The sequence below is a fragment of the Trypanosoma melophagium genome (genome assembly GCF_022059095.1).
Source record: "Trypanosoma melophagium isolate St. Kilda chromosome Unknown ctg18segment0, whole genome shotgun sequence".
In the NCBI taxonomy this organism is placed as follows: domain Eukaryota; phylum Euglenozoa; class Kinetoplastea; order Trypanosomatida; family Trypanosomatidae; genus Trypanosoma; species Trypanosoma melophagium.
In genome coordinates, this window is record NW_027125147.1 from 311,892 (window position 1) to 334,465 (window position 22,574).

At 39.5% G+C, this 22,574-nt stretch overlaps 8 protein-coding genes across 9 annotated transcripts; all 8 read right to left on the bottom strand.

The window, feature by feature from the left end:
* Positions 1-268: 268 nt before the first annotated feature.
* On the bottom strand, positions 269-4,765 carry LSM04_000006 (uncharacterized protein; the record flags this gene model as incomplete). Of its 2 annotated transcripts, none has more annotated exons than XM_067331605.1 (1): positions 269-4,765. In XM_067331605.1, the coding sequence occupies one exon, from the start codon at positions 4,763-4,765 to the stop codon at positions 269-271; it is 4,497 nt and encodes a 1,498-aa protein (XP_067192989.1). The 2 variants fall into 2 exon arrangements, with proteins under 2 accessions (XP_067192989.1, XP_067192988.1); XM_067331604.1 differs by having other exon boundaries at positions 269-2,146.
* Positions 4,766-5,343: 578 nt separating this feature from the next.
* Positions 5,344-6,264, bottom strand: LSM04_001702 (uncharacterized protein; the record flags this gene model as incomplete). The annotated part of the gene is made up of 1 exon (XM_067331606.1): positions 5,344-6,264. One exon carries the CDS (start codon positions 6,262-6,264, stop codon positions 5,344-5,346), a length of 921 nt encoding a protein of 306 aa, XP_067193026.1.
* Positions 6,265-7,031: 767 nt separating this feature from the next.
* Positions 7,032-7,895, bottom strand: LSM04_008101 (uncharacterized protein; the record flags this gene model as incomplete). The annotated part of the gene is made up of 1 exon (XM_067331607.1): positions 7,032-7,895. One exon carries the CDS (start codon positions 7,893-7,895, stop codon positions 7,032-7,034), a length of 864 nt encoding a protein of 287 aa, XP_067193172.1.
* A 1,940-nt stretch (positions 7,896-9,835) lies between these two features.
* LSM04_008275 (protein of unknown function DUF1935) lies at positions 9,836-10,246 on the bottom strand (the record flags this gene model as incomplete). The annotated part of the gene is made up of 1 exon (XM_067331608.1): positions 9,836-10,246. One exon carries the CDS (start codon positions 10,244-10,246, stop codon positions 9,836-9,838), a length of 411 nt encoding a protein of 136 aa, XP_067193179.1.
* A 622-nt stretch (positions 10,247-10,868) lies between these two features.
* On the bottom strand, positions 10,869-12,314 carry LSM04_005971 (RecQ mediated genome instability protein; the record flags this gene model as incomplete). The annotated part of the gene is made up of 1 exon (XM_067331610.1): positions 10,869-12,314. One exon carries the CDS (start codon positions 12,312-12,314, stop codon positions 10,869-10,871), a length of 1,446 nt encoding a protein of 481 aa, XP_067193132.1.
* A 1,244-nt stretch (positions 12,315-13,558) lies between these two features.
* On the bottom strand, positions 13,559-14,452 carry LSM04_001748 (3-oxo-5-alpha-steroid 4-dehydrogenase; the record flags this gene model as incomplete). The annotated part of the gene is made up of 1 exon (XM_067331611.1): positions 13,559-14,452. One exon carries the CDS (start codon positions 14,450-14,452, stop codon positions 13,559-13,561), a length of 894 nt encoding a protein of 297 aa, XP_067193031.1.
* A 2,001-nt stretch (positions 14,453-16,453) lies between these two features.
* Positions 16,454-18,187, bottom strand: LSM04_007675 (Protein kinase domain; the record flags this gene model as incomplete). Its single annotated transcript, XM_067331612.1, has 1 exon — positions 16,454-18,187. The coding sequence occupies one exon, from the start codon at positions 18,185-18,187 to the stop codon at positions 16,454-16,456; it is 1,734 nt and encodes a 577-aa protein (XP_067193163.1).
* A 1,375-nt stretch (positions 18,188-19,562) lies between these two features.
* On the bottom strand, positions 19,563-22,202 carry LSM04_008699 (D-alanine--D-alanine ligase; the record flags this gene model as incomplete). Its single annotated transcript, XM_067331613.1, has 1 exon — positions 19,563-22,202. One exon carries the CDS (start codon positions 22,200-22,202, stop codon positions 19,563-19,565), a length of 2,640 nt encoding a protein of 879 aa, XP_067193196.1.
* Positions 22,203-22,574: the final 372 nt, after the last annotated feature.

The window sequence follows — 22,574 nt, forward strand, 5'->3', positions numbered from 1 at the left end:
GAACAACAAAAATGAAAAAATAAAGGCAACATCAAACAAATCATAAATACATGGTAATACAATAAAAAGGGAACTTTTTGGTAAAAACATTCTCTCCCACAGTTGTACCTTCCCATTGTTATTGTTAAGAAAAGCAAATGTGATTTTCCAAATAGTATCGATCACAATATACCAATTCACGCAGGCGGGCATACAAACACACATACATACACAGACGCATAGACAGAGATAGAAAGAGAGAGAAAAAAAGTCTTTAATCAGTCCCAGTTTAATCTGGATTATTGTGTGGGACATTTTTACGTCGTACATGACGGTGTGTATAGGGTTCATCCGAGCTGCGATGCCGTTTATGCCTTGATGCATCTCCTCCACTTTGAGAGACCCGATTCTTTCTACCCTCCCTATTGTAACTGTTATTCCCATGTAGAACCGCCGTTGATGAAGTCGTTGTATTATTTTTCGCCAACGACGTCTCTGAAGAATTTGGTACACCACCAAAGAGATGATCAACATCTGTTGCTGCAGCCGGCATGTTTGGAAGTAACGGACATTCTACTGAAGCCAGTAGTTGTACGGGGTGTGTGCCGTCCCCAGCAACATACACAGAAGACACATGAGTAGCATTATTAGTATTGGTACCAGTTATAGTAGTTGGCGTATTCGTATTGGTAGTAGTCGTAGTAGTAGTAGCAGTAGGAGGAGGAGATATACCCATCTGTTCAAATCGCTTCTTCAACGCTGTTCGGAAAGACGATTCGTACTGTTTCACGAGACCCAATATGCGTCGCAGGTGAAATACAAGGGTGTAAGCTCTCCAATCACCAAGAGGGGTATTCTCACCCAGAAAACGTACTGCAGCACGGGTTGTATCCGCGATAAAAAGACGAAGAAGTAACACAGCATCCTTTTCTGATCCTGGGAGAGTTCGACGGAGCCATTCATTATTATCACTATCAGTATTATTATCGTTATTATTAATAGTATTGTTAGTAGTAGTAGTAGTAGTAGTATTAGTTTTATCTCCCACTGTCTCAGTAGGTATAGTAGTACTTCGCTGCTGCTGTTGCAATTGCATTTGTTGTTGTTGTTGTCTTGGATGAATGACGCGAGGAACAAAGAAACTTAGTTTATACGGCAACGCAATATCATCTGCAATAATTCCCAAAAATGCCGATAATGAGGCACATTCAAGTTTTGTAGAATGCGTGAGTTTAGTGTTCGCTCGTAGCACGACCCGACGGAGAGTCTCCAATATGGCCTGCGGCTCAAATGCAGGAGCCACAACTTCCATCCACTTCTTTAATCCCACACCCGCTGCCACACCATCAACTACAGACATTCGAGCTCGTTGCATGAGTGTCACCACAACATTCTCAATATATTGTTTCACTACTGCCAGAGGTAGAGGTTTCTCATCACGGGACGGAAGTACTTGTTTCTCCTCCTTACTTTGATTATTCACATCTTCAGCTGTCGTCGTCGTCGTAGTAGTAGTAGTAGTAGTAGTTGTTGTTGTTGTTGTTGTTGTTGTCTCTGTACCCTTCTCTTCTCTATTAGCATCTTTCGTTTCTCCTATAACAGACTCTTTTGATGGAGTTTGTTGTTGTTGTTGTGTTGCTGCTGTCTTTGGACTGCATTGTTTTCGCAAGATATTCACATCATGCTGTATAGCCGCTTCCATCAACGCCATAGCTCGTGCCTGTGAGCCCAACTCTTTTTCTTTCAATGCATACTCCTCCAATGCCGCACGGCGGGCTAAAAGAGTACGTGTTGGAATATATTTCGTATACGCACGATTACAAACTCGAAGAAGTGCCATTGCACACGCCCCCGCACGGGAATCAATATCCTCAAACTCCGCCGCACAAAACCAGTCATTCCACGCATGTGGAACTTGTGTAGATGCCTCTACTGTGGAATTAGGAATTTCATCATCCCCGTCCAGTTTACATCCACCACGGAGTAGAAATGCCATGGGTAGAGGACTTTCCTCCTCTTTCATATGAACACTTGCTAGTGATGATTTAACGGTTCGAATCGCACACAATCGCTTCACAATTGTTCGTTGAACTTCATGTCTTATGGCGGCATCCCAGTATGTCACACTACTGCAGAGTCGTAATACACCGAAAAACACAGAAGCCATCACATCTACTGTTAATGGTTCAGAAACGGCACGACGATCAGAGTCTCCACGCACACGAGATGCTACAAACACCCCAACATGTGCTATAATATCAATAAATAAATTACGTGTTACTATAGTATCTTCTTCTTTTTGCGTCCTAGACTCAATGGAAACTTTCTTTCCTGCCATTCGTGTTGTTGTCGTTATTGTTGTTGGTAATTGTGTCTCCGCTGATGCAGACATGAATAATTCATGAAAGAAGTGCAGGGCATCATTTTTCGCATTTAACGCCAGTCGCAGTGGTTGACGACTATAATACCCACGTGGAAGTTCTTGAAAGTATGCCACTTCAGCAGAGAGTGGATACCGCATTGCACAACCTACATGTTCTCGATCCGCTGCGGTACTGTAGTCTACACCAATAGCCCGCAGTGGTGGGAGAAAGAATGCCACCAGCGCATATCGCTGCAGTTGTACGATATGACGATGTAGATAAGTGAGCATTAAACGACCCGGTGCAAAGAAGCGGCGGGCGGCTCGGCGAATGTGTAGTAAGGCATGTGTGTCAAACAGTGGTGTGTCACTGCAGAGAAATGCCAAAAACATAAGCCATTCACTTGTGGCTGCTGTGTGGGAGAGAAAGGTAGCAAAGAACTCATCTAATGCGGCTGCGATAAAACGTTCCACCATATCCACTAGACGACTATTAACATTATAACTATTACTACCACTACTACTACTACTACTACTACTGGTAGTAGTAGTAACAATAGTTGTAATACCAGTACAATTAGTACCTGTGTTACGTGGCACCAATTCATTACAAAGACTCTCTATTGCCTCTTCTATTGTTTTAAACACTGTAAAGTATTTTGGAAAGAATGTTAATGCCACAGTATTCCCTTCTAGAGGTTCTTCCATAAATGCAGTAGATCGAGATTCACTAGCTCGTCCTTTATCTGTTATAGCTGCTTCACAATCACATGCAGCGGCAACACTATTATTAGGAGAGAGAATACTTAAGAAGTGTTGTAAAGTAGCGATTGGACGTTGTACCAATAAGACACGTAAAACTCGAATACTGAGATTACTCGGGGGATTTGTCTTATCTAACGCACACGAGACTACATGACTCATCTTTGTCATACAGGCCTCTACTAATGTACGTTGAGTAGCAGAATTAGTTGATGATGAGGAGGATGATGGTAGTGATGAAGATGGCAAATCGCCTCTTTTACTATACCATATTAAGAATGCCTTTAAGGCTTCATGTTGCCTGTCTTCAACAATAGGAATATGTGGATTCACACTATTCGTTCCATCATCCTTGGGTTTATTGGGATGTACTCTTTGATCGCGTTTTATATAAAACGTACGAGCCACTGTATCTGCAAGCACCACTATCCACGGTGATGTTTCATTAAATTCCTCTAATAGCATATATAGACGTTGAACGCTTTGCTGTACTAATCGAATCCATTCATACGCTTCAGGTGTGGTTAGTCCTTTACAATCTTCACATTCGACTTCTTCATTATCATTATTATTATTATTATTATTATTATTATTATTATTATTATTATTATCATCATCAACAGCATCACTAGCATCTGGGTTGTTTTTCTTTTTTGCCTCACCGTCTTGTTGTGGAATCATAGAATAGAGAAGGTCACCACACAAAGACAGCCATCTACCAAGTGACTGTACAATTACCTTGGCCTTTGCAGATGTAGAAATCACCACATATCCACGTTTACGATTGACTTCACTCATCACATTATCGTTTACTGTGAGAGAAGAAGGCGTTCCCATTGTTAACATTTCAAGAACTCTCACAATACGAGCTACAAGATTGCGAACAGCATCTACCCCAACCACTTTTTCTTCATTTCCCTTTTCTGCTGACCCTACACAGAGTTGTTGCACTTCCTCTTCCACAGCTTGTAATTCAAGAAGAAATGCATCCCATGTGTATTGAACAAGTTGTGGTAAATGATGTTCCTGTTCAGTGGCCGTCATTTCCAATGTGTCTACCACATAAGACCAAACAACATCTATTAAGGATATCGTATCGTGTCTACCCCACCTTGACGCATGTGTAAAGGCGATACCTACGAGAAAACAGTCCACAAGAGTATTAGAACAAGTTGATTTATTATTACTATTATTATTATTATTATTATTAATCCATTGTGAACTCCATTCACCAATAATGGTACTGATTAATATTTCATGCACTCTCCACCAGAGTGTGTTATTGTCTGGCTCTCCAGTAGTAGTAGTAGTAGTAGTAGTAGTATTAGTAGTATTTCTACCAGAGACTTCATTCTCCCCCTGCTCTTCTTCTTCTTGTTCTTGTTGCTTCTCTTTAGTCAATAACTCAAGCAATTTGTCTCGTATCACAATAAGTTCATCATACCATTGGGTTAACATTTCAACATTCACCGTCGTATTCACTTCGTTCCTGTTATTGTTAGTAATTTGTGCCTTTAACATTTCCCTCGCCTTGTTTCTAATCTCCTGCAAAGCGGAAGAAATATCACCTTCGGCGGTGAGTGATGCTAAGACAGACGCCGCCTCTTCTGACAAATACCGGTGTGTCCACCAAGCACCACATATCGTATCGTCATCACTCATATTTCTTCTTTTCTTGTCCCTTTTTATTCGTTTTCTTCCTTTTTCTTCTTTTTGCTTTATTTATTTCGAGGGAAAACAAATAAAACGCCCCCACAAAAAATAGTGGGGATTAGCTCCACCGTTTTTCTATTCCCTTTGCTCGCTTACGGAAGTGTTTTTTTTCGTTTGAAATAGTATATTTCCCCAAAAAACAATAATAAAAAAAAATAAAGAAATAAAAAGGAAGATAAAAAGAAGTTTCCCTACACCACCTTTCCACAAATGTTCATATTTGACAATAACTGTATATATGGCTTCCCCCTGTTTTTTTTCTTTTATTTGGGTTTTTTTCTGTATTGTGAAGGACACAGCATACGTGTAAGCAAGGCAGATAATTTTCGAGTGCATATTCATATATAACAAGTTCATACTCTGCATACACACACAACACCTATCACTATATATATATATTTTCTTTAAAAGACCTGTGAAGGACAGAAAATATCATTCAAACAAAAAGAAGAAAAAAGAAAATAAAGAAAACAATAAGCATTCTTTCTTTTTTTCTCGTTTAAAATAATGTATGTATCTCTCTTTACTCATGACGTTTTCTCAAGACTTCGCTGTAGTGCTAAGGAGCGACGCACGTAAAACGTGTGTTCCGCTAAACTTTGCTGCCGTACTTCAAAGTACTGCGGGTATCGTTCAAAGTACTGAATGGCCTTCACACTGGGTTTTCCCATACACTTTACACGTACTTCTTCCGGGATTCGCAGCTCTGTGAAGGGCGACCACTCATTCGGAATATACTGCAAAACTGTATTAATACGCTGCTGCTTCTCGGCGATTGGGTCATGTCTGAGAATTCTCGCATTAATATCATCGCCTTTTTCTTTTCCTTTTTCTCCTTTGTTTGATGATGATGATGACTGTGATGATACTGCAGATGCGATTGGGAGTGATGATTCCTCTAATACCATGCGGTGAGCGCCTGTTGGCACCAACTGTGGAGGAGCACAGTGAATCGTGCGGTGCCGCCCACTTCCCTGCTGATATACCGCAAAGTGATTGGGATATCGTAGTAATAACTGCTCGAGTGGCTCGCGGTTCTTCGCGAGTGTCTTGCGGCTTGTGCTGGAGAGTGCACGGAAGAGTGAACCGATGGGAACAGGGCGACTGAGTACTATTTGGATCTCCTCCAGTAAATTGTCCATCGCCTCCTGATCCGGTTTATTATTAGGAGGATTCACAGTACTACTACTAGTATTATTACTATTACCAGCAGAAGTAGTATTAGTATTAGTGGTTGTGGAAAATGTACGATTATCTCCCTCATGTATGGTGGAGTTTAAACGGCGCTGTGTTATGAATGTACGATTTACACTAGCGAGAAGAGAACCGTTTAAACAGAGTCGACGAACACACATAAACACCTCATGGGTAGTGTGGTTGTTAAGATGTATCCGCGATAGAGGTGTGGTTTTCATTCCTAATACTACACTACGAGCAGCTGTAAGCATAGGACCCACCTTTTTTTTTTGTTTTTTAATTCTCTTTACTTGATATTCCTAGACCCTTGTTTTTTTTTTACCTTTAAGTTTTACCATTTATAGGAAAGAAGAATAAAAAGACAAACAAATAAATAATTCGATTAAAAAAAAAAGCAAAGGAACACAGATGATAAGAAAGAATAGAAGAAAATAATACTTTTATTGTGAGTGTTAACAAAAAGAAAACGAGTATTATGCTATACAGCCTCACACAACATTGGAAGAAAAATAGAGAGAAAAAAAGAGAAAAACAAAAGAAAGGAAACAACAAAATACAATTAAGAGCAAATCTTTCTTTTTCTTTTTCGTTTATTTTTGTTTTTCATCCCACTTTCTCTTATTCAATTTCATTCATCTTATCAATCTTTACTTCATTTAATAAAGAGACAGATTGTTCCATGTACTTCTCTCTCTCTCTCTTTCTCTCTTTATTTCCTCTTCTAGTCTCTGTCATCCCTGCCGCTATTACCCTCCCCCTTAACTCCACCACTATTGCTGCTTATCACGTAAAGATCAGAAATGGATAAACAGGGAGAACAAGCAGATAAAAAAAAGAAAAAAAAAGAAAAGAGTAACGCAAAGAAGCAGCGACAAAGAAGAAGAACAACAACAATAACGACGAAAAATAAAACAAAACACACACACACATACATAAAAAAAAAAAATAATAATAAAATAAAAGAGAAAACAAAAAAACATTTCTCTCTTTCTATTTATTTCTCTCTCCTCAAACACTATCAATGACGTGATTGTCTCCCAAAGCTACGCGCCTCTCCTCCCATTCTCCCACCATTATTATTGTTATTTCCTCCACGGCCTCTAAAGCGATCACCACCACCGCCAAATCTCCCACCACCACCACCACCATCACTATTATTACTATAACTATTTCCTCCACGGCCTCTCCCTCTATTTCCTCTTCCTCCTCTATTTCCACCACGTCCACCTCCGCGGCCACCACGGCGGTTAAGTCCCAACATTTCTTGCATCGTCTCCCGCTGTTTCTCGCGGGCAATTAGTTTCTGATATGCGAGTGGAGTGGCGGCCACATAGAGAACACCGTCTGCAGGATTGGCTTTTACAATGAAAAGCTGTTTACGCTTTTCAAGGAATATCTTGAGTCCATCATGCTTCTCTGAAATGGCCTCCTGTACATCTGGCAGCAGCTGTGCGTTAAGACTCTTGATGGAAATCGCCCCATTCTGTGGAATGTGCTTAACAATACTGGTGAGAATCTTCCAATCATCCCGCATCATAATACGCGTAACATCACTGAGCTCTCCATCCCCAGTTTGGTTAATTAAACGGGGAATAGTACTCCCACCGCTTGGCTTACCACTTCCGCCACGATTATTATTATTATTATTATTATTATTATTATCACGTCCACCACGTCCTCTTCCACCACTTCCTCTTCCTCTTCCTCCACCAAAAGATCCTTGTGCCCGTGTGGAGAGAAGAATGGCCGCTGAATGACATTTCGTGAAGGGACTGTTACTACTACTATTGCTACTCGTTCCTAGAGGAGGTGTGGCCGCGGTTAGGCACACCGACGTGATAAGTCCATTGGTGATACACGCAGAGTGCAAGACGCGTCGCATTTTGATTTCTCCTTTATATAAATTGTAAAAATAATCAAACACAAAATAATAATTAATAATAATATATGAGAAGTATCTCTTTTCTTTCCTCTTCTCTTTTATTGTTCCTTTCTTTCCCTTTTCTATTGTTTTTTTTTCCGTTTTTAAAGACTACCTTGGCTTTCCCGTTAGTTATAGGAGCGTATTTGGGTAAGTATAATATGTCTATACTGTAGGTATGTGTGTGATGAAAAAAAAAAAAATGCCCAATCAACAGATAATATGAGCAACAAATGCGACTAATATCCCCGAGACCCAACCTTCTTTCTTCCTCTTCTTTTTCTGTTCTTTTTTTTTTAACTTGAACACCTCGTTATATCTCACTAAATATAATATATATATATGTATAAATGTATCAACCTGTGAGAGTGTGTGAGTGTCTTTCCTTTTCTCTTCTTCTCGTTATTGACTCTTTAATTCCACGGGCCCCTCTCAGAGTGTGTGGCTTCTGTCGTTTTCTTTTTCTATTTTCTTCGTTGTTTTCGCTGATCTTCTCCTATGACAAAAAAAAAAAAAAACAATGCAAAGGATAGGAAAAAAAAGATTTTATTTTCATCTTCACCAATATATTGAGTGAGAGAATGAAAATAAGAAAATATAAACAAATATAAATATATATTCATAAGAACTTCAGTTGATAGCAAACAGCGGCACCAGCACACGAAGAACCACTACTTAAATAATATATTTAAGTAAACGCCGTAAACAACAACAAAAAAAGAAAACAGAAATAAAGAAAAACCTCTGGGTTGAGAAAGTCTACAAATCTGCATATATAAATATATATGCAGATAAAATTAAAAAAAAAGCATCATTATGCATGCGTGTAACCTCTGTTTTGAAATATTCATTTTTTTTCCCATTTCCTTCCCCATTCCCCTATGAAGATAAATCTGAGCTGATCACACCATTCTTCTTACCACTTCTTCCACAACCGCAGCGATATTTGGAAATAATGGCAACAACTCAGAAGCCTATGATACACATCTACATATATATATATATATATATATACTGGGGAATGATAGGAATAAAAGAATTTATTAATATTGACAATGACGACAAAATAAGGAGAAAAAGTCACTATTTAGTAAGACTATGCACATAGAAAAAGAAAAAATGAATGAGTGAATGAATGAATAAATGGAAAAAAAATTTACCGTGTCTGTATGAAAAAAAAAGTAAATGAGAGGTAAAAGTTCAACCCAACAGCAAATACTACTTCCTCCACTAGTAATTCGCTACCTTATATTCGTCGTTTTACTGCCTGTGCTGCTCTTATTTCTTCCAATTGTCTTATAACATTTTCTTACACTCTTAACTCAACAGATAATCGAACAATAATGCGTGTTGTATCAAATAGAAGTCAAGGTTTGGTTTATTATTTCAAAAAAAAAAAAAACATAATAATAATCTCTTTCTTCCTTTTTTTTCCGGTTGACATGACAGGACCTGAATACAAGAAAACACCGCATATATATATATATAATGTGAAATGAGTGGGCTCCGCCAATGAAGAAAAACAACGACTCAATTTCTTCTTATATTTCTACTATTTTTTTCCCTCTATTTCAGCCCCACACTTACACTTGCCAGGCTCCTCCTGTTTTCCCTTCCATTACTTCCTCACTATAGCGAAACATTCACATTGGAAAGAAAAAGGACTTGTCAGCAGCAGCAACAACGATAATAGCAACGGTCCTTCCCCCAAAGTACCATCATCATTCTAACAAACAAACAAACAAGCAAACGAAAAAATAAATAACCTGCAACAAGAAATAATCATCACTCCTTTCCACCTTTTCCTTCCTTTCTATTTCTTTTTTTTTTTTACCATATCACCTCATTCTTATTAATATCCATATCATCTTACTTTCTTCTCTCTCTCTCTCTCCTGTGCTTTACCTCTTCACGAGTTTTCTCCTTATCTTCTCCCGCCTGTACCGCTCCGAGACCGGCAGGGCCTCCACTCTCCCCTTTCCGCCGGTAATATCCCCGTGAATAAACATCGCCGTCTCGCGCGGGTAGACAATCAACTCGACGACAACTGTGCCGTCTTCCATCTCCGTCAGCGTGGCGTTTTCCAGCGCCTCCACCTCGCTGTCCCCGTCAAAGGCATAGCGGACGTGGAACTCGTACTCGTTGGTGTCGTTGTAGAAGGCCCAGTCGCCGCCCTCGAGCTCCAGGCGGAAGAGGAGGCCGTTTTCTTTTTTGAACATCTTGATGACTTTGCGAATGCCGTGGGTGGGCATTTTGGTGTGTTTGAACACAATGTCGTCCTTTTCGGAGTAGACAGAGTATCCACAGCCCATTTTTTTTTAAATTTTATTTGTGTGTTTTACTTAGAGTGTTGTTCTCCCTTTCTGTAAAATAATTTCTCTCTCTGTATGGATTTGCTCCCGTTTATTTATTTATTTTATTTATCTGTTTTCTACAGTAGTTGATTGGCCTATGCGGAGAATACAAGGAATATAATGATACCTGTTTGGACTCCTTTCCTCGCTAAAATGTTTCCTTTCCTTTCTTTTTTTCTTGTTTTTTCTTCTTGTCAAGTTAACGCGTTTTTTATTTCAAGAAATAAATGAAAGAAGAAAAAAAGAAGAAATAATTTATTACAGTGTAGTGAATACGGAATGATAAAGAAATGGTTATGATTAGAGAAAAACGAAAAACGAAACACACAAATAAACATATCCATGTTCTGTACCTTTTCTTTTCGTTTTAATTTTTCCCCCACCCACTCCCTTTTAGCTCTTTTTCTCTGTCATCGGAGACATGTGAAAATAAAAAAAAGTAAGTATGCATCTAGGAATAAGTGCATAAGCAACAAATAAGGAAACATAGAAAAAAGAAAATAAAAAAAAAAATATATATATATATATATATTTCTTCTTTTAATGGAATATTACGACCCACTCCCCATCATTCACGATTTCATGATTGTGATAGGCGTTGCACTTCCATTACTTCAACAACTCCATCCATTTCACGTTGCCGCAGTAGAAAGATCGCCTCACCAAGGTTCTCTAAATCTCTACCAATATCATTTACTAATGCATCTAGATTAGCCATATCATTAGGTTCTCGCGAAAGTGAAAGTTTTCGGAATGCATCAGGTTCCATTCGTAATGCTTGTCGTAACCAACGATGACCCAAATCTACTAATAATTCCATTTCTTCTCCCTTTCGTGATCTTCCAAGACCCTCATACCATTCCTTGTTGTCGCTGTTGTCGTTTGTTAGTCGAGGAGGAGTTATCAGCATCACAAGAAGAGAAAAGAGCTGTGACGTACCACCAAGAATAGGATTTCCTACATTCTCACGAATGGTTAATTCAGAACGGACATCACTAATAACAGCACGTGTTAGAAAAGGAGCAGTAGGTGGATGATGTTGTCTCCAAGCAGAAAGCGGTTGTGGTTCCATGTTTTGAATTAAACTACGCTCAGAGATATTACCACCTGATATCCCAGCAGTAGTGGATTGCAATAAAGCAGGAGGTTGTTGTCGTTGTTGTACAGTATTACTACTATTATTACTATTGCCCACCACATCCGTCACAAAGGGTGTTGTCCTACTAATATTAGTATTAGTATTAGTAGTATTAGTAATAAGAGGAGGTGCAAGCATTCTATTAGCCGCAACCACAGCATTAGTACGACTTTGTGATTGCGGTACTATTGTACGTCTTTTAGATCTTCCACTCATTTCCTCCAGTATTGCCATAGCGTGTTGGGTCCAGAATGCCTGTAACTCCGGTACAAATCCCCCCAAGAGAACTGTCCTTTCAGATGTTAATATAAGTACACCATGGCGTATCTTTAATGGGGCAAATATCCGCAATTTAGCGCCTAATGCCACTCCCCCTCGTAGTGCCTGACAGCTGTGTTGAGAGTCTTCCATGGCGATAATGCGGGAGAATCCATCGGTGAGTGTTAATCGCAGTAAACGTTGTCGACGTCCACGGCGTGTGAATGAGGTTTCATCACTTTCTAATGCTCGCAGTGTCTCCTCCACACTCATCTGTTGTTGTTGTTGTTGTTGTTCATTATTCTCTGGAGTTGTCTCTTGTGGGGCCATACTACGTAGTCGCTGGGCAAAGGGCAGGGAAACATCTTCCACGATGTTTACCTGTAGAATTATAGAAATTTCACTATTTTCTTCTGTACTGGTGGTTCCTTCTTGTTCTCCTTCTATCAACAATGGTGTTAATTGGAAATCTGCTGGGAGAAGTCCTACTCCTTCTGGTAGGGATGGTAACACGGGATGAATAGTGGGAGGATCTAATGTGGCTAAATACTCCATATTACTGTAGAGAAACTCCTCCGTTGGTGGTTCAGCGCTAACAACAGCGGGGGCAACTGCCGCATTTGTTATCATTATTCCGCTTCACCCCAAATAATATATATATATATATATATATATATATACAAACTATAACAATGATTGCTTTTTGTTTTTGATGATCAATATCTTTAACAAAGTGGATTAAAAGGAGCTCCACGAAAAGAAGAGGAGCTGCACTCTTTCAGAGATGCAGCAAAATAGAAAAAAAAAGGAAAAAAAAAGAAAAGAGAGGACTCATTGAGTAAAAAGAAAAAAGACATACAATCTGCTCACGTTTTACCTTATCTTTTTTTCTGTTTTTTACTAATTATACAAAACTCACAAAGAAAAATAACAGTGTTCAACACATACGATTGCATTTTCATTCCCATATGTATATATGTTGCTTCCCTTCCCTCAGCATTTAGAGAGATAACACTGCACTATTCTTTCGCTTTTCGACTATGCACAGTCTTCTAAAATAATAAATAAATAAATAAATAAATAAATAAATAAATAAATTTGCTTTCCTTTTTCTTTCATTCACATCCCCTTTTCGGAAATCATGCATGCCCACACCATAGTTAGTGTAGAGGTACGAAACCCGCCTAAGTTTCCTCTTGGTTTCTCCTCCCCTATCCTCCTTCCTTTGATTTTATCGCTCTTATTCCGGTAATATTTTACTTCTTTCGTTTTTTTTTCTTTCTCTTTCTCTCTATCTCTTTCTTCTTTCTCTTTCTTTTTTAAAATCTTTCCAACATCTTTCTCTTCTTGTATCCACCTCTTGCTTCACGGTAGCCTATCTGTGTATACATATGTACAGGACGCCTGTTATTTGAAGAGTAGATGATGAAATAACGATAATTTTTCTTCTTTTCATGCTCTTAGCAGCAACAGGAGCCCATATAAAAGGTTATACAACCACATCCATTTAAGGAAATGAGATGGAATACATTAGAGAATGTTAAAAGTGGGGAAAAAAAAAGAAAGAAAAAAGAAGAAAAAAAACTATTAGAAAAAGAAGAGTATACACCACTCTCTCCCACAGGCACTAATAAAGAAATAAAAAAAAAACCGTATAGGAAGAAACAACACAGAGAGATAGAAACAGCACAAAAAACAAAAACAAAAACAAACAAAATCAATAAAAATACGGAAGTGATTGCATCTTCGTCAATTCCCCCCTTTTTTCCCCTTCCTTACCCCCTTTTCTCATTCTTATGTCCTATTTATCTCTTTCTTTTATTAAACAAAAAACAAATTGCCTTTGCTCTCTCTGTTATTTTTCTTTTTCATATTTAAATGAGGAAAGGCAATATAGCCTTTTTGCTCTTCACCTTAGGGTCAGACTTCTTATATCCATTGTGCTTCTTCAAGGCCCACTCCCCCATCTGCAGTAATCCCATTCCCGTGAAGAACCAAGAGGAGAGCATGCTGGTGCCCAGCGAGAAGGACGCCCAGGAGAGAACCTCAAATGTGTAATTCGGGCATGACACCAATGCGAATAATGGACCTTGTGGTACTGCACGTGCCGTATCCCCATCACCCGACCGCATATTACTTAATTGCTTGTGCACGGCGAAGTTCAGCATTTCAAAAAGAACCATCGCGGCCGCTGAGGCATTCACGAGTACGCGATTGGAGGGCTCCTGGTAGGCGGGATGGCAGAGGACGTAGCCAATGAAGGCCGCAAAGGACCAGTAGTAGACAGAGTTCTTAATGAGATTGCGGAATGGCATCGTTGGGCGGGAGAACTTGTGGACAAAGAAGGTCTCCAGTTCACGCTTTACAAAGTGGGCGGCAAAGAGTGAAATAAAGAGTTTTTGTGTATAACAAAACGGTGGAAGATTACTGCCATAGACAAAGGATGGACGCATGGCGTAGAAGAACATAATGGCCAATGGTCCTGCGTATTCCACCACGAAAACTGTGCGATAACCAATCTGTGGTCCCAGATCCTTAAACACCAACTCCGTGCCATCCTTTACACCCTGTTGATTAAGTGATTTCTTTCCGTCCAGTGTTACGAAGAGTGGTTTACCGTTTTCATCCTTTGCACTGCTTGGTAGTTTGAAGTTTTTGCGGTTACCATCCATCTTTGGTTTGTAGTTCTTCTTAAGGTCATCGAGTGTAGGATTAGCGGGGAGCTCCACGACTTCCGACCTGGATCCAGAGACAACAGTGACTTTCATTTCTTAGAGATCTAGATCGTACTAGACCGCAATTTGTTTTTTTTCTTGTTATTTCTACTATTCTGGGAAAGCACAGACTGTAGAAGGAAATAAGTGCCTTTTTTTTCTTATTTTTTCGCTACTGCTAGTTTTATCGAGCTAAACTGAGATTATTAAAGATAATAACAACAAAACAGATACAGAGAGGGAGAGATAAAGAGAGAGAGAGAGAGAGAGAGAGGAAATAGGTGAAAAGAAAATTTGCATAATAATAATAATAATAATAATAATAATGAATATTAGAAAAAAGTAACAAGAGAAACATAAACCACAAGAATAATCTAAACCTTACTTTCACGCATAACAAATCAAATAAAATAGAAGAAACAAACAGTAATTTAATAATTTTCTCTAAGAACCAAATTCTTCCACCCTGAGCACATAACTGCATCCCAATATTTCCCCTTTATGAATTGTTTCCCAATAAATAAAACAGAACTGACAAAATAGAAGTGCTGAGAAGCCCTTTTAACCCACTCACCGCCCCGAGCGGGTTGGGTTAGGTTTTTCAGAGAACTTACTTTTGGCAGACTGTGAAGAAGAAAAGACAATAACAAAATTGACACAAGGTTCGATCATTATTTTCGCAAGTTTTCAAAAAAAAAAAAAGATACCTGTAAATTATTCTTTTCCTATCGAGATATGTGTAAACAAGAGATCGTTTTTTTCTTCTGTTTTATTTTTTGTCTTTCTTCATCCCCTTATTTTCTCTTAATCTCCATCTCATGGCAAATAATAAGGACACCAGGAAGTTCTATACAAATATATAAAAGGCAATCTTTGCGATTATCTCCACTCACACAAACACTAACAAGAAATATCATTATTGACATAACTTCTTGCTATTTATTTCCCTTTTCCCTCTTCTCATTTCTCCCTCAAAGGGTCTCCAACTCTCATCACACACAGATTCCATGAAAATAATGCAGGAATAGGAGGGGTAAGAGAAAGGAAAGGGAGACCACAAGGACAGGAAGAAGGAGTAATAAAACAAAGGAAAAACAAAACATAAAATAATAATAATAATAATAATAATAATAATAAGTAAATAAGGATCAACAACAAAAGAGCAAATAAGACTCATCCACCAATTCTTCTATTCCATAGAAAAACAAAAAGGTTCAAGGGGAAAAAAAACTACATCGGAGATACCAGTATACGGGTGGACGGCTGGCACCAAAGTGAACCCATCATAATAAAAAATGGAAAACAAAAAAAAGTCAGAAACAAGCACAAAAGATTCAAAATAAAAAAATTAGAAAAAAAAAGGTGGTTTCCTTGGGAAGGGAAAGCCAAATATCAAAATGCCTAATTTCTTCTGTGAACTACCAAAAAACGAAAAAAATCTTTCGTAATTTACTTGATCATTACCCCCACCCGATTTCACTAGCGAATATTTTACCTCCTTTTTTTATTACAAAGAAACACAAACACGCACAGAAACAGAGAAAAAACATCGACGACAATAAGGGAATAAAATACAATTGAATCCAATTTGAGGGCCACCATTTTGGTCAGGGATGTCATTTTCTTTTTACATATTGGATCACACTGAGTCGCGTGAAACAGAACAAATACGACACCCAAGCAAAACGTGTTTTACAGATATAGATAAACCGATAGAGACAGCAATAATAATAAAAAGAGGAAAAATAGATAGATAGATATAAGGAGGAAAACACAGAGAGTGGTCACAAACCCCATAACCTTCTAGCTAAACACCCACGTAAAATGCATAACACACATACAACCACAGATATATATATATATATATATCCATGATTGTACTACATACGTGGAGGTGGTATACAATAAACAATAACAACAAAAAAACAAACAAACAAACGCTTCCAGTGCACTCGGCTTTGAGGAGACCGATCAAACAAACACACACGCACTCTCTCTTTCTCTCTCTTCCTTTCTATCTACAACCATCTCCATCTCCCCCAAAGTAGACAACAACTAAGGCCCTGCAAGAAATGGGTGTTGGAGTGCGGCGGCGGCATTCATGCGACGTCGTGGATCCCTTTCAAAACAGCGGGCGGCGAAATCGTTAAGTATCATTGGCCACACTTGCGGATGTCGCGCTGCGGGGGCGATGAAATTTGCCTCAAGTGCCGCAAACATATCGGCTGGAGGCCACGCCGTGTAATCAAGTCCATTTGCCATCTGCAGCAACACACATCCCACTGCCCAGATATCACTAGTGGCACTAAACACCGCCGTACGGTATGGGGCATATTTAGCCTCATCATGCATCTCCGCCCAGTACACCTCTGGGGCCATTGTAGTGAAATCGCCGAGTTGCAGAATAGGCGCCCCAATGGGCTGGGCAAGACCGAGATCACCCAACACAACATGCGGGGGCACAACAGGCGTTACATTAGACTGATCCGACAGCCAGGTGTGGGAGAGGAGAATGTTATCGGCCTTAATGTCAAGATGACAGAGACCGCAGATGGAGTGGAGGAAGTGCAGGGCCTGACAGAGGCTACGCACAACGTGCTGCATCTCCTGCACAGAAAAGAGAAGAGCCATAGCAGATTCACCGCGATCATTTAATACGACATCTGGAAAAGGATTTTGTGTGGGAAGTGAACCAATGCAGCGTCTGCGGCGGGCTCTGATGCACTCCCCCAGAGAGGACGGGTAGAACTCAAGGGGAAAGAGTAGCGCATCTCGCTGGGTATCATACATAACATCTCCCACAAGTCTATTCACATGGCGGGCTCCTTGCAGGAACGTCCCTTGGATCTGGAGACGTACTTCAAGATCATGTATATTCACATGCTCAGTTGGAAGTGCAGCCTGTTGCTGTCCCTCATCCTCATCATCCCTATTCCCCTCTAGTCGTTGCTGTTGTTCTTGTTGTTGCGGGAATTGATGTTGTTGTACGGCGCCACCTTCTTCGGAAACACCATGGGCTTCAATTTGTTCCTGCAGTCTCTGAAATTCATGTTCCAGATGTTGTCGAGATACAGTCACACGGTGCAAAGAATTTACCTCATCCAAAGACCATATTGCCTGAACACGATTTACTTTGATGGCAACCACACGACCTTTTTCTATAGCACGTAAAATTTCCTCGTCAGTGAAACCAGAACCAATAGATTTATTGAATTCCTCAGATAAAGAAGATTTAGGAATAGCAGGAACAACAAATCCATAGTTTCCACGACCCAGACATATACCAAGACTATTGGTACTTAATGAGATTGAACCATCTCGCTCAAAGTGTGCCGCATAATCACCCTCACCTAGCAGAAACTCATATGGGGAATTCTTCGCATCAAGATAAAGTGATTGCAGTTCCTGCACAGTCGGTTTTTCCTCCCGTACCCACTTGGAGCCACTATTACATTCCTGACGTGGATCATATTGTTCATCCTCTTCTTGCGCACGCGTCTCTAACTTCGAAGACTCTTCCAAGGAGTGATCCTGTTCTCTACTACCCATTGTATGGGGATCTGGATGTGATTGATGTCTTTGACGTCTTTTCCTATTCTCATTATGTTCCTGCCTCATATCGGTACCAACTGAGTGTGGGGCACTCCATTGATGTATAAACGCCATAACATCGTCAGGGCGTACATCAGTGAGATCAACAATAAGGCGTCGCAATATATCTTCCACCCCACACCGTTGCCTCCAACGATCAACACTTAGAAGTTGAAGTAGAGAATCTGAGTTCTTCATATATGTATCTTTTTATTATTCTCGTTTTTTCTTTTTTACCTATTCTTTCTCTTCTCGTTTGTGAATACCTTAGCGTTTCAGTATATTATTAAAGCTGGATCGCATAATAACACAATAAAGAATATATATATATATATGAGAGAGAGAGAGAGAGAGAGAGAGAGAGAGAGAGAGAGAGAGAGAAATAACAAATCAAGTGGCAGACAAAATGGGTCCACACAAACTTAGAGAAATAATACAAAACACAATATCAAAGGAAAAAAATTTCAAAAAAGATGTCTGTAAGGTCTAGAACAGAACAAACTCCTTCTCACATTTTTGCTCTTACCAGAACAAAAATGAAAAAAGAAAAACAAGAGCAAGAGAATGAAAAAGCTCTGTGCCGCACAAAAAGGAGAAACATTTTCTCAACAACACCTCATTTCTTTCCATCAAAGAAAAGAAAAAAAACAATTAATAAAAAAAAAGAAGACGTGCATTTCACCAGAGTTTTTATATGCACTTGCTGGCAGAACTCATTTCTCTAATGATATAGCTGTTTTATGGGTGGTGGTGGCGGCTGTCAGCCTCTATAAATCCCTGGGCGTGTATGTGTATGTTTATTTGTATTCCTGGATGAATGTGTATGTGTGTGCATGCAAGGATAAAAAGTTGTGTTCATAAAGGGAAGTAAGAAATAAAAAACACACAAACAAACAACCAACCAACCAAACAAACACAGAAGCAAAGAGAAATAGAAATAGGTAGAGAGAGAGAAAGCGAGAAAGAGGTCCTAGCCAGCCCACTTCTCCTCCTCATCTCATATCTACAAATAAGCTGCAAATGATGTCAAAAAGTAGAGTAAGGTAAGAGAACCAAATAAAAAAAGGGATAGAAATAAGTCAACCCCCCAAAAGAGAGAAAAAATGTAAAAATAAAAGGTACGCATATACAATAAGCATGTATGTGGGGCAACATAAAAAAAAAAACTTTCCATCGTTATCTTTTCTTTGTTTTTATGCTCTCTCTCTCTCTCTGCCTCACTTCCCCTCTTTCTCCCCCTTTACTCATCTTTTTCATGCAACTACATACAAAAATACATGCATCTATACAACATGTTGTTACCTTGACTCTTTCATTCTCACTCTATGCATTAGTAAAGAAAGTATAGACACACACACACACACACACACTTATTTCGTATGTATGATATCCTTTTCCATGTGTTTTGGTGTCAATCCCAAACCAAAATTAAGTTCTATGTAAATACTAAAAGAGAAACAACAACAAAAAAGGTCGTATAAGAAGGGGGAAAAGTATAATGGTAGTGAATAATACTCGTGCTGTCAATCATAAAATTCTTTTTTCTTCTTTTTCTTTTTCTTTTTCTTTTTTACTACTTCCTGGCACCTGACCCTTTCGTAGCACCGTCACCGCTCGCAGTGTTGTTATTACCACTAGTGCTTGTTTGTGCACTGCTCCCCCTTGCAGAAACACCAGAAGTAGTTGAACCAGTTGCCCCGGCTGAGGACGAAGAAGAACAGTTATTGCTGTTATTATTATTATTATTATTATTATTATTATTATTATTATTACTACTACTACTATTTGTGCTGTTGCCACTACTACTACTACTACTACTATTACTACTACCACTATTATGATTACTATTTCCACCCCCACTACCACCATTACTAATACTGTTACCATTGTTGTTACTGTTGTTTTTACCCCTTGAGGCTCGTTTCTTCAACATGCGTTCCGCCTCACGATCCTCCTTCTCTTTATACCACGCCTTTTTCTTTTCTCGCATCATCTGGCGTACATTCTTACCCTCCAATGTGCGTGGTGTAGGAGGTGCTGGAAAGATAACACTTCTGCAATTACTTGTTCCACAGCTACACGCAAAGGCTGGCATATTCTCATCACACAATGTGGCATAATCAACTGTAAGTTCCTCTCCCACATTAATTTTCCGCTTTGACACAAGTGTCAGGGTTCTACCTTGCATAAACTGCATATTCGGCTCACACGAGTGTCGAATGGCCACCGCCTGGTGAATTCTATCGCCCCGCATGATAACACACCCAACGGTGGGATCCTCCTCGCCGAGTTTAAATAACGCCTGCGCAATAACCGGCACGGGATGGGCGGCATCGCAGAAAAGACCTTTTCCAGCCCGTACGGTCTTACTCGCCCGTGTGGAGAAATTCCCTTTGGAGTCGTGGCTGATAAAGTACCATGGACGGCGGGCCACCTGTTCTCGCACCGCACGTAATACCGCATTTCGGATAAAACGTTCATGATTCCATGACTTATCGCCCTGCACCATAACATCTGCAAAGTCTCCACCGTCTTTTTCGCTGTACCACATCCCACAATTTGGGTTAATTTCGAGAAAATAGACATCTCCCTTAGGGTCAATGCGAAAATCAACTCTACCATAACCAACACCATTCATGATATGTTTAAAGGCATTGCGGGCCATATCCACAACTTGAGGGTAGGCAGGATCATTATGTGGTAAAAAATCATATGCGTTTTCGTTACATTCCATTGACCATTTCTTCTCAAAGTATGCAAAATCATCATCTCCTTGAAGAAATTTAAACATGAGTGGTTTAAATACCTTTACACCAAATTGACTTCCACTATCGGCACAAGTAAGTACTGTTCCTTCTCGACCACGAATAAATTCTTCTACAAGGGCGTGGTTAAATTCCTTCAGAAATTTAGGTACTTTGGATTTTAATTCCTCTAGTGTATCACATCGATTATCCTTGTGAATTCCTACAGAGGCATATCCAGAAAGGTGTTTCACAATAACAGGAAATCGTAAATGACGACACTTCTTTGCTATCCCTTCTGCACTTTCTAGAAGTACAAAATTAGGAGTATTTACACCGGCAGCTCCTACCAAAAGTTTCATGTCAATTTTGCTAGGTTCAAAGCTATGAGAATCTGTACCAGTAAAAGCCGCATTATGTTCTTCAAGTGCTTCTACAACATCCACACCTGCTCGCTTTTCATCTCTACCACCATCACAAAGATTAAAAAAGACATCAAACTTGTTTGATGCTACCAATTCTCGTATCTGACGATAGGAATCAATTTTCTTTACTGAAACTTCAGTAAAAGCAAATCTTTTCTTGTCCTTTACCCAGTGAGCGGGACTACAGTGATAATTATCCACACTCTCTGTTGCAGAATCAGCCCCTTCGTAACTACTATTAAGAACACAGACACGAAACTTGGGAGTTGGTTTCTTAGTTATAGACTTTCGTCGTATACGACGAGATGGGTTGGCAGTTGTACTCCCATTAGTGGTAGAATTAGAAGCAAAATTTGTAGAAGCAGTGGTATTACGTGAAAATGTAGTTGCTGAAGTAGTTAAAGCCCTTGTAGAAGATAATACTGTCTTTATACGCTTCTTCTTCTTTAATCCAGTTGTACGCTTAAGTACTTTCTTGGTACTCTTCTTTTTCTTTACTGCTTGTGCCATCGATACCCCACCACCACTGTTATGATTACTTCCTCCATTCCCATTCCCACTACTATTGTTATTATTGCTGTTATTACTATTCCCAGCACTTGAGTGGGAATGTGCAGTGTTTTTTCCTGTTCCAACATGACCGCCACTTGTATGCGCTGCAGAGGCGTGATGAACTCTTCCGCCTGAAATAACACTACCACTACCATTATTACTATTATGATTACCACCAGTATTAGTATTAGTATTTGAATAGTGAAGCGCCGATGCATTCCCCGCATTTCCATGATTTCGTGTGCCCGTGCCGTTTCTCGTCGAGGATGCTGTGGCAGGGACCGGTGATGATGCTCTAAACCGCTGCGTCCAGCATTGAGGGCTCAATACCATTCCGGCGATATTCACAACTGAACAACAACAACAACTAATACCACCACTACCACTACTGCCGCTGCCGCCCCTGCGGAGAAGCGAAACAACGCCGAGGGGTGAAGTTCGCCAGCCGCTGGCAGCCACAACACCTTGGCGTCGCATGGACAGTACAAACATACCCACGATTATATATAATATATGTGAGTGTGTATGCGTATGTGTATGTGGTTCACACTGCAGTGAGGAAGTAAAATACGAAAGAAAAGAGAGAAAGAACATGAATATAAACAACAAGAAGAAACACAAATGTATGAGCATTTGTGAAGAAGGGGAAAACCCGAAAAAGGGGGTTCATTTTCTATTCTTTTCGCACCAGTGCATCTGTCAGAACATCACCATAGCGGTGAATAAAATAATAAAATAATCACATCCTTTTTTTTTCTTTTCGGCACCCACAACGATAATAATAATAATAATAATAATAATAATAATAATAATAATATCATCATCAGAGAAATAAGCAAAGATATTCACAGATATTGATCAAAT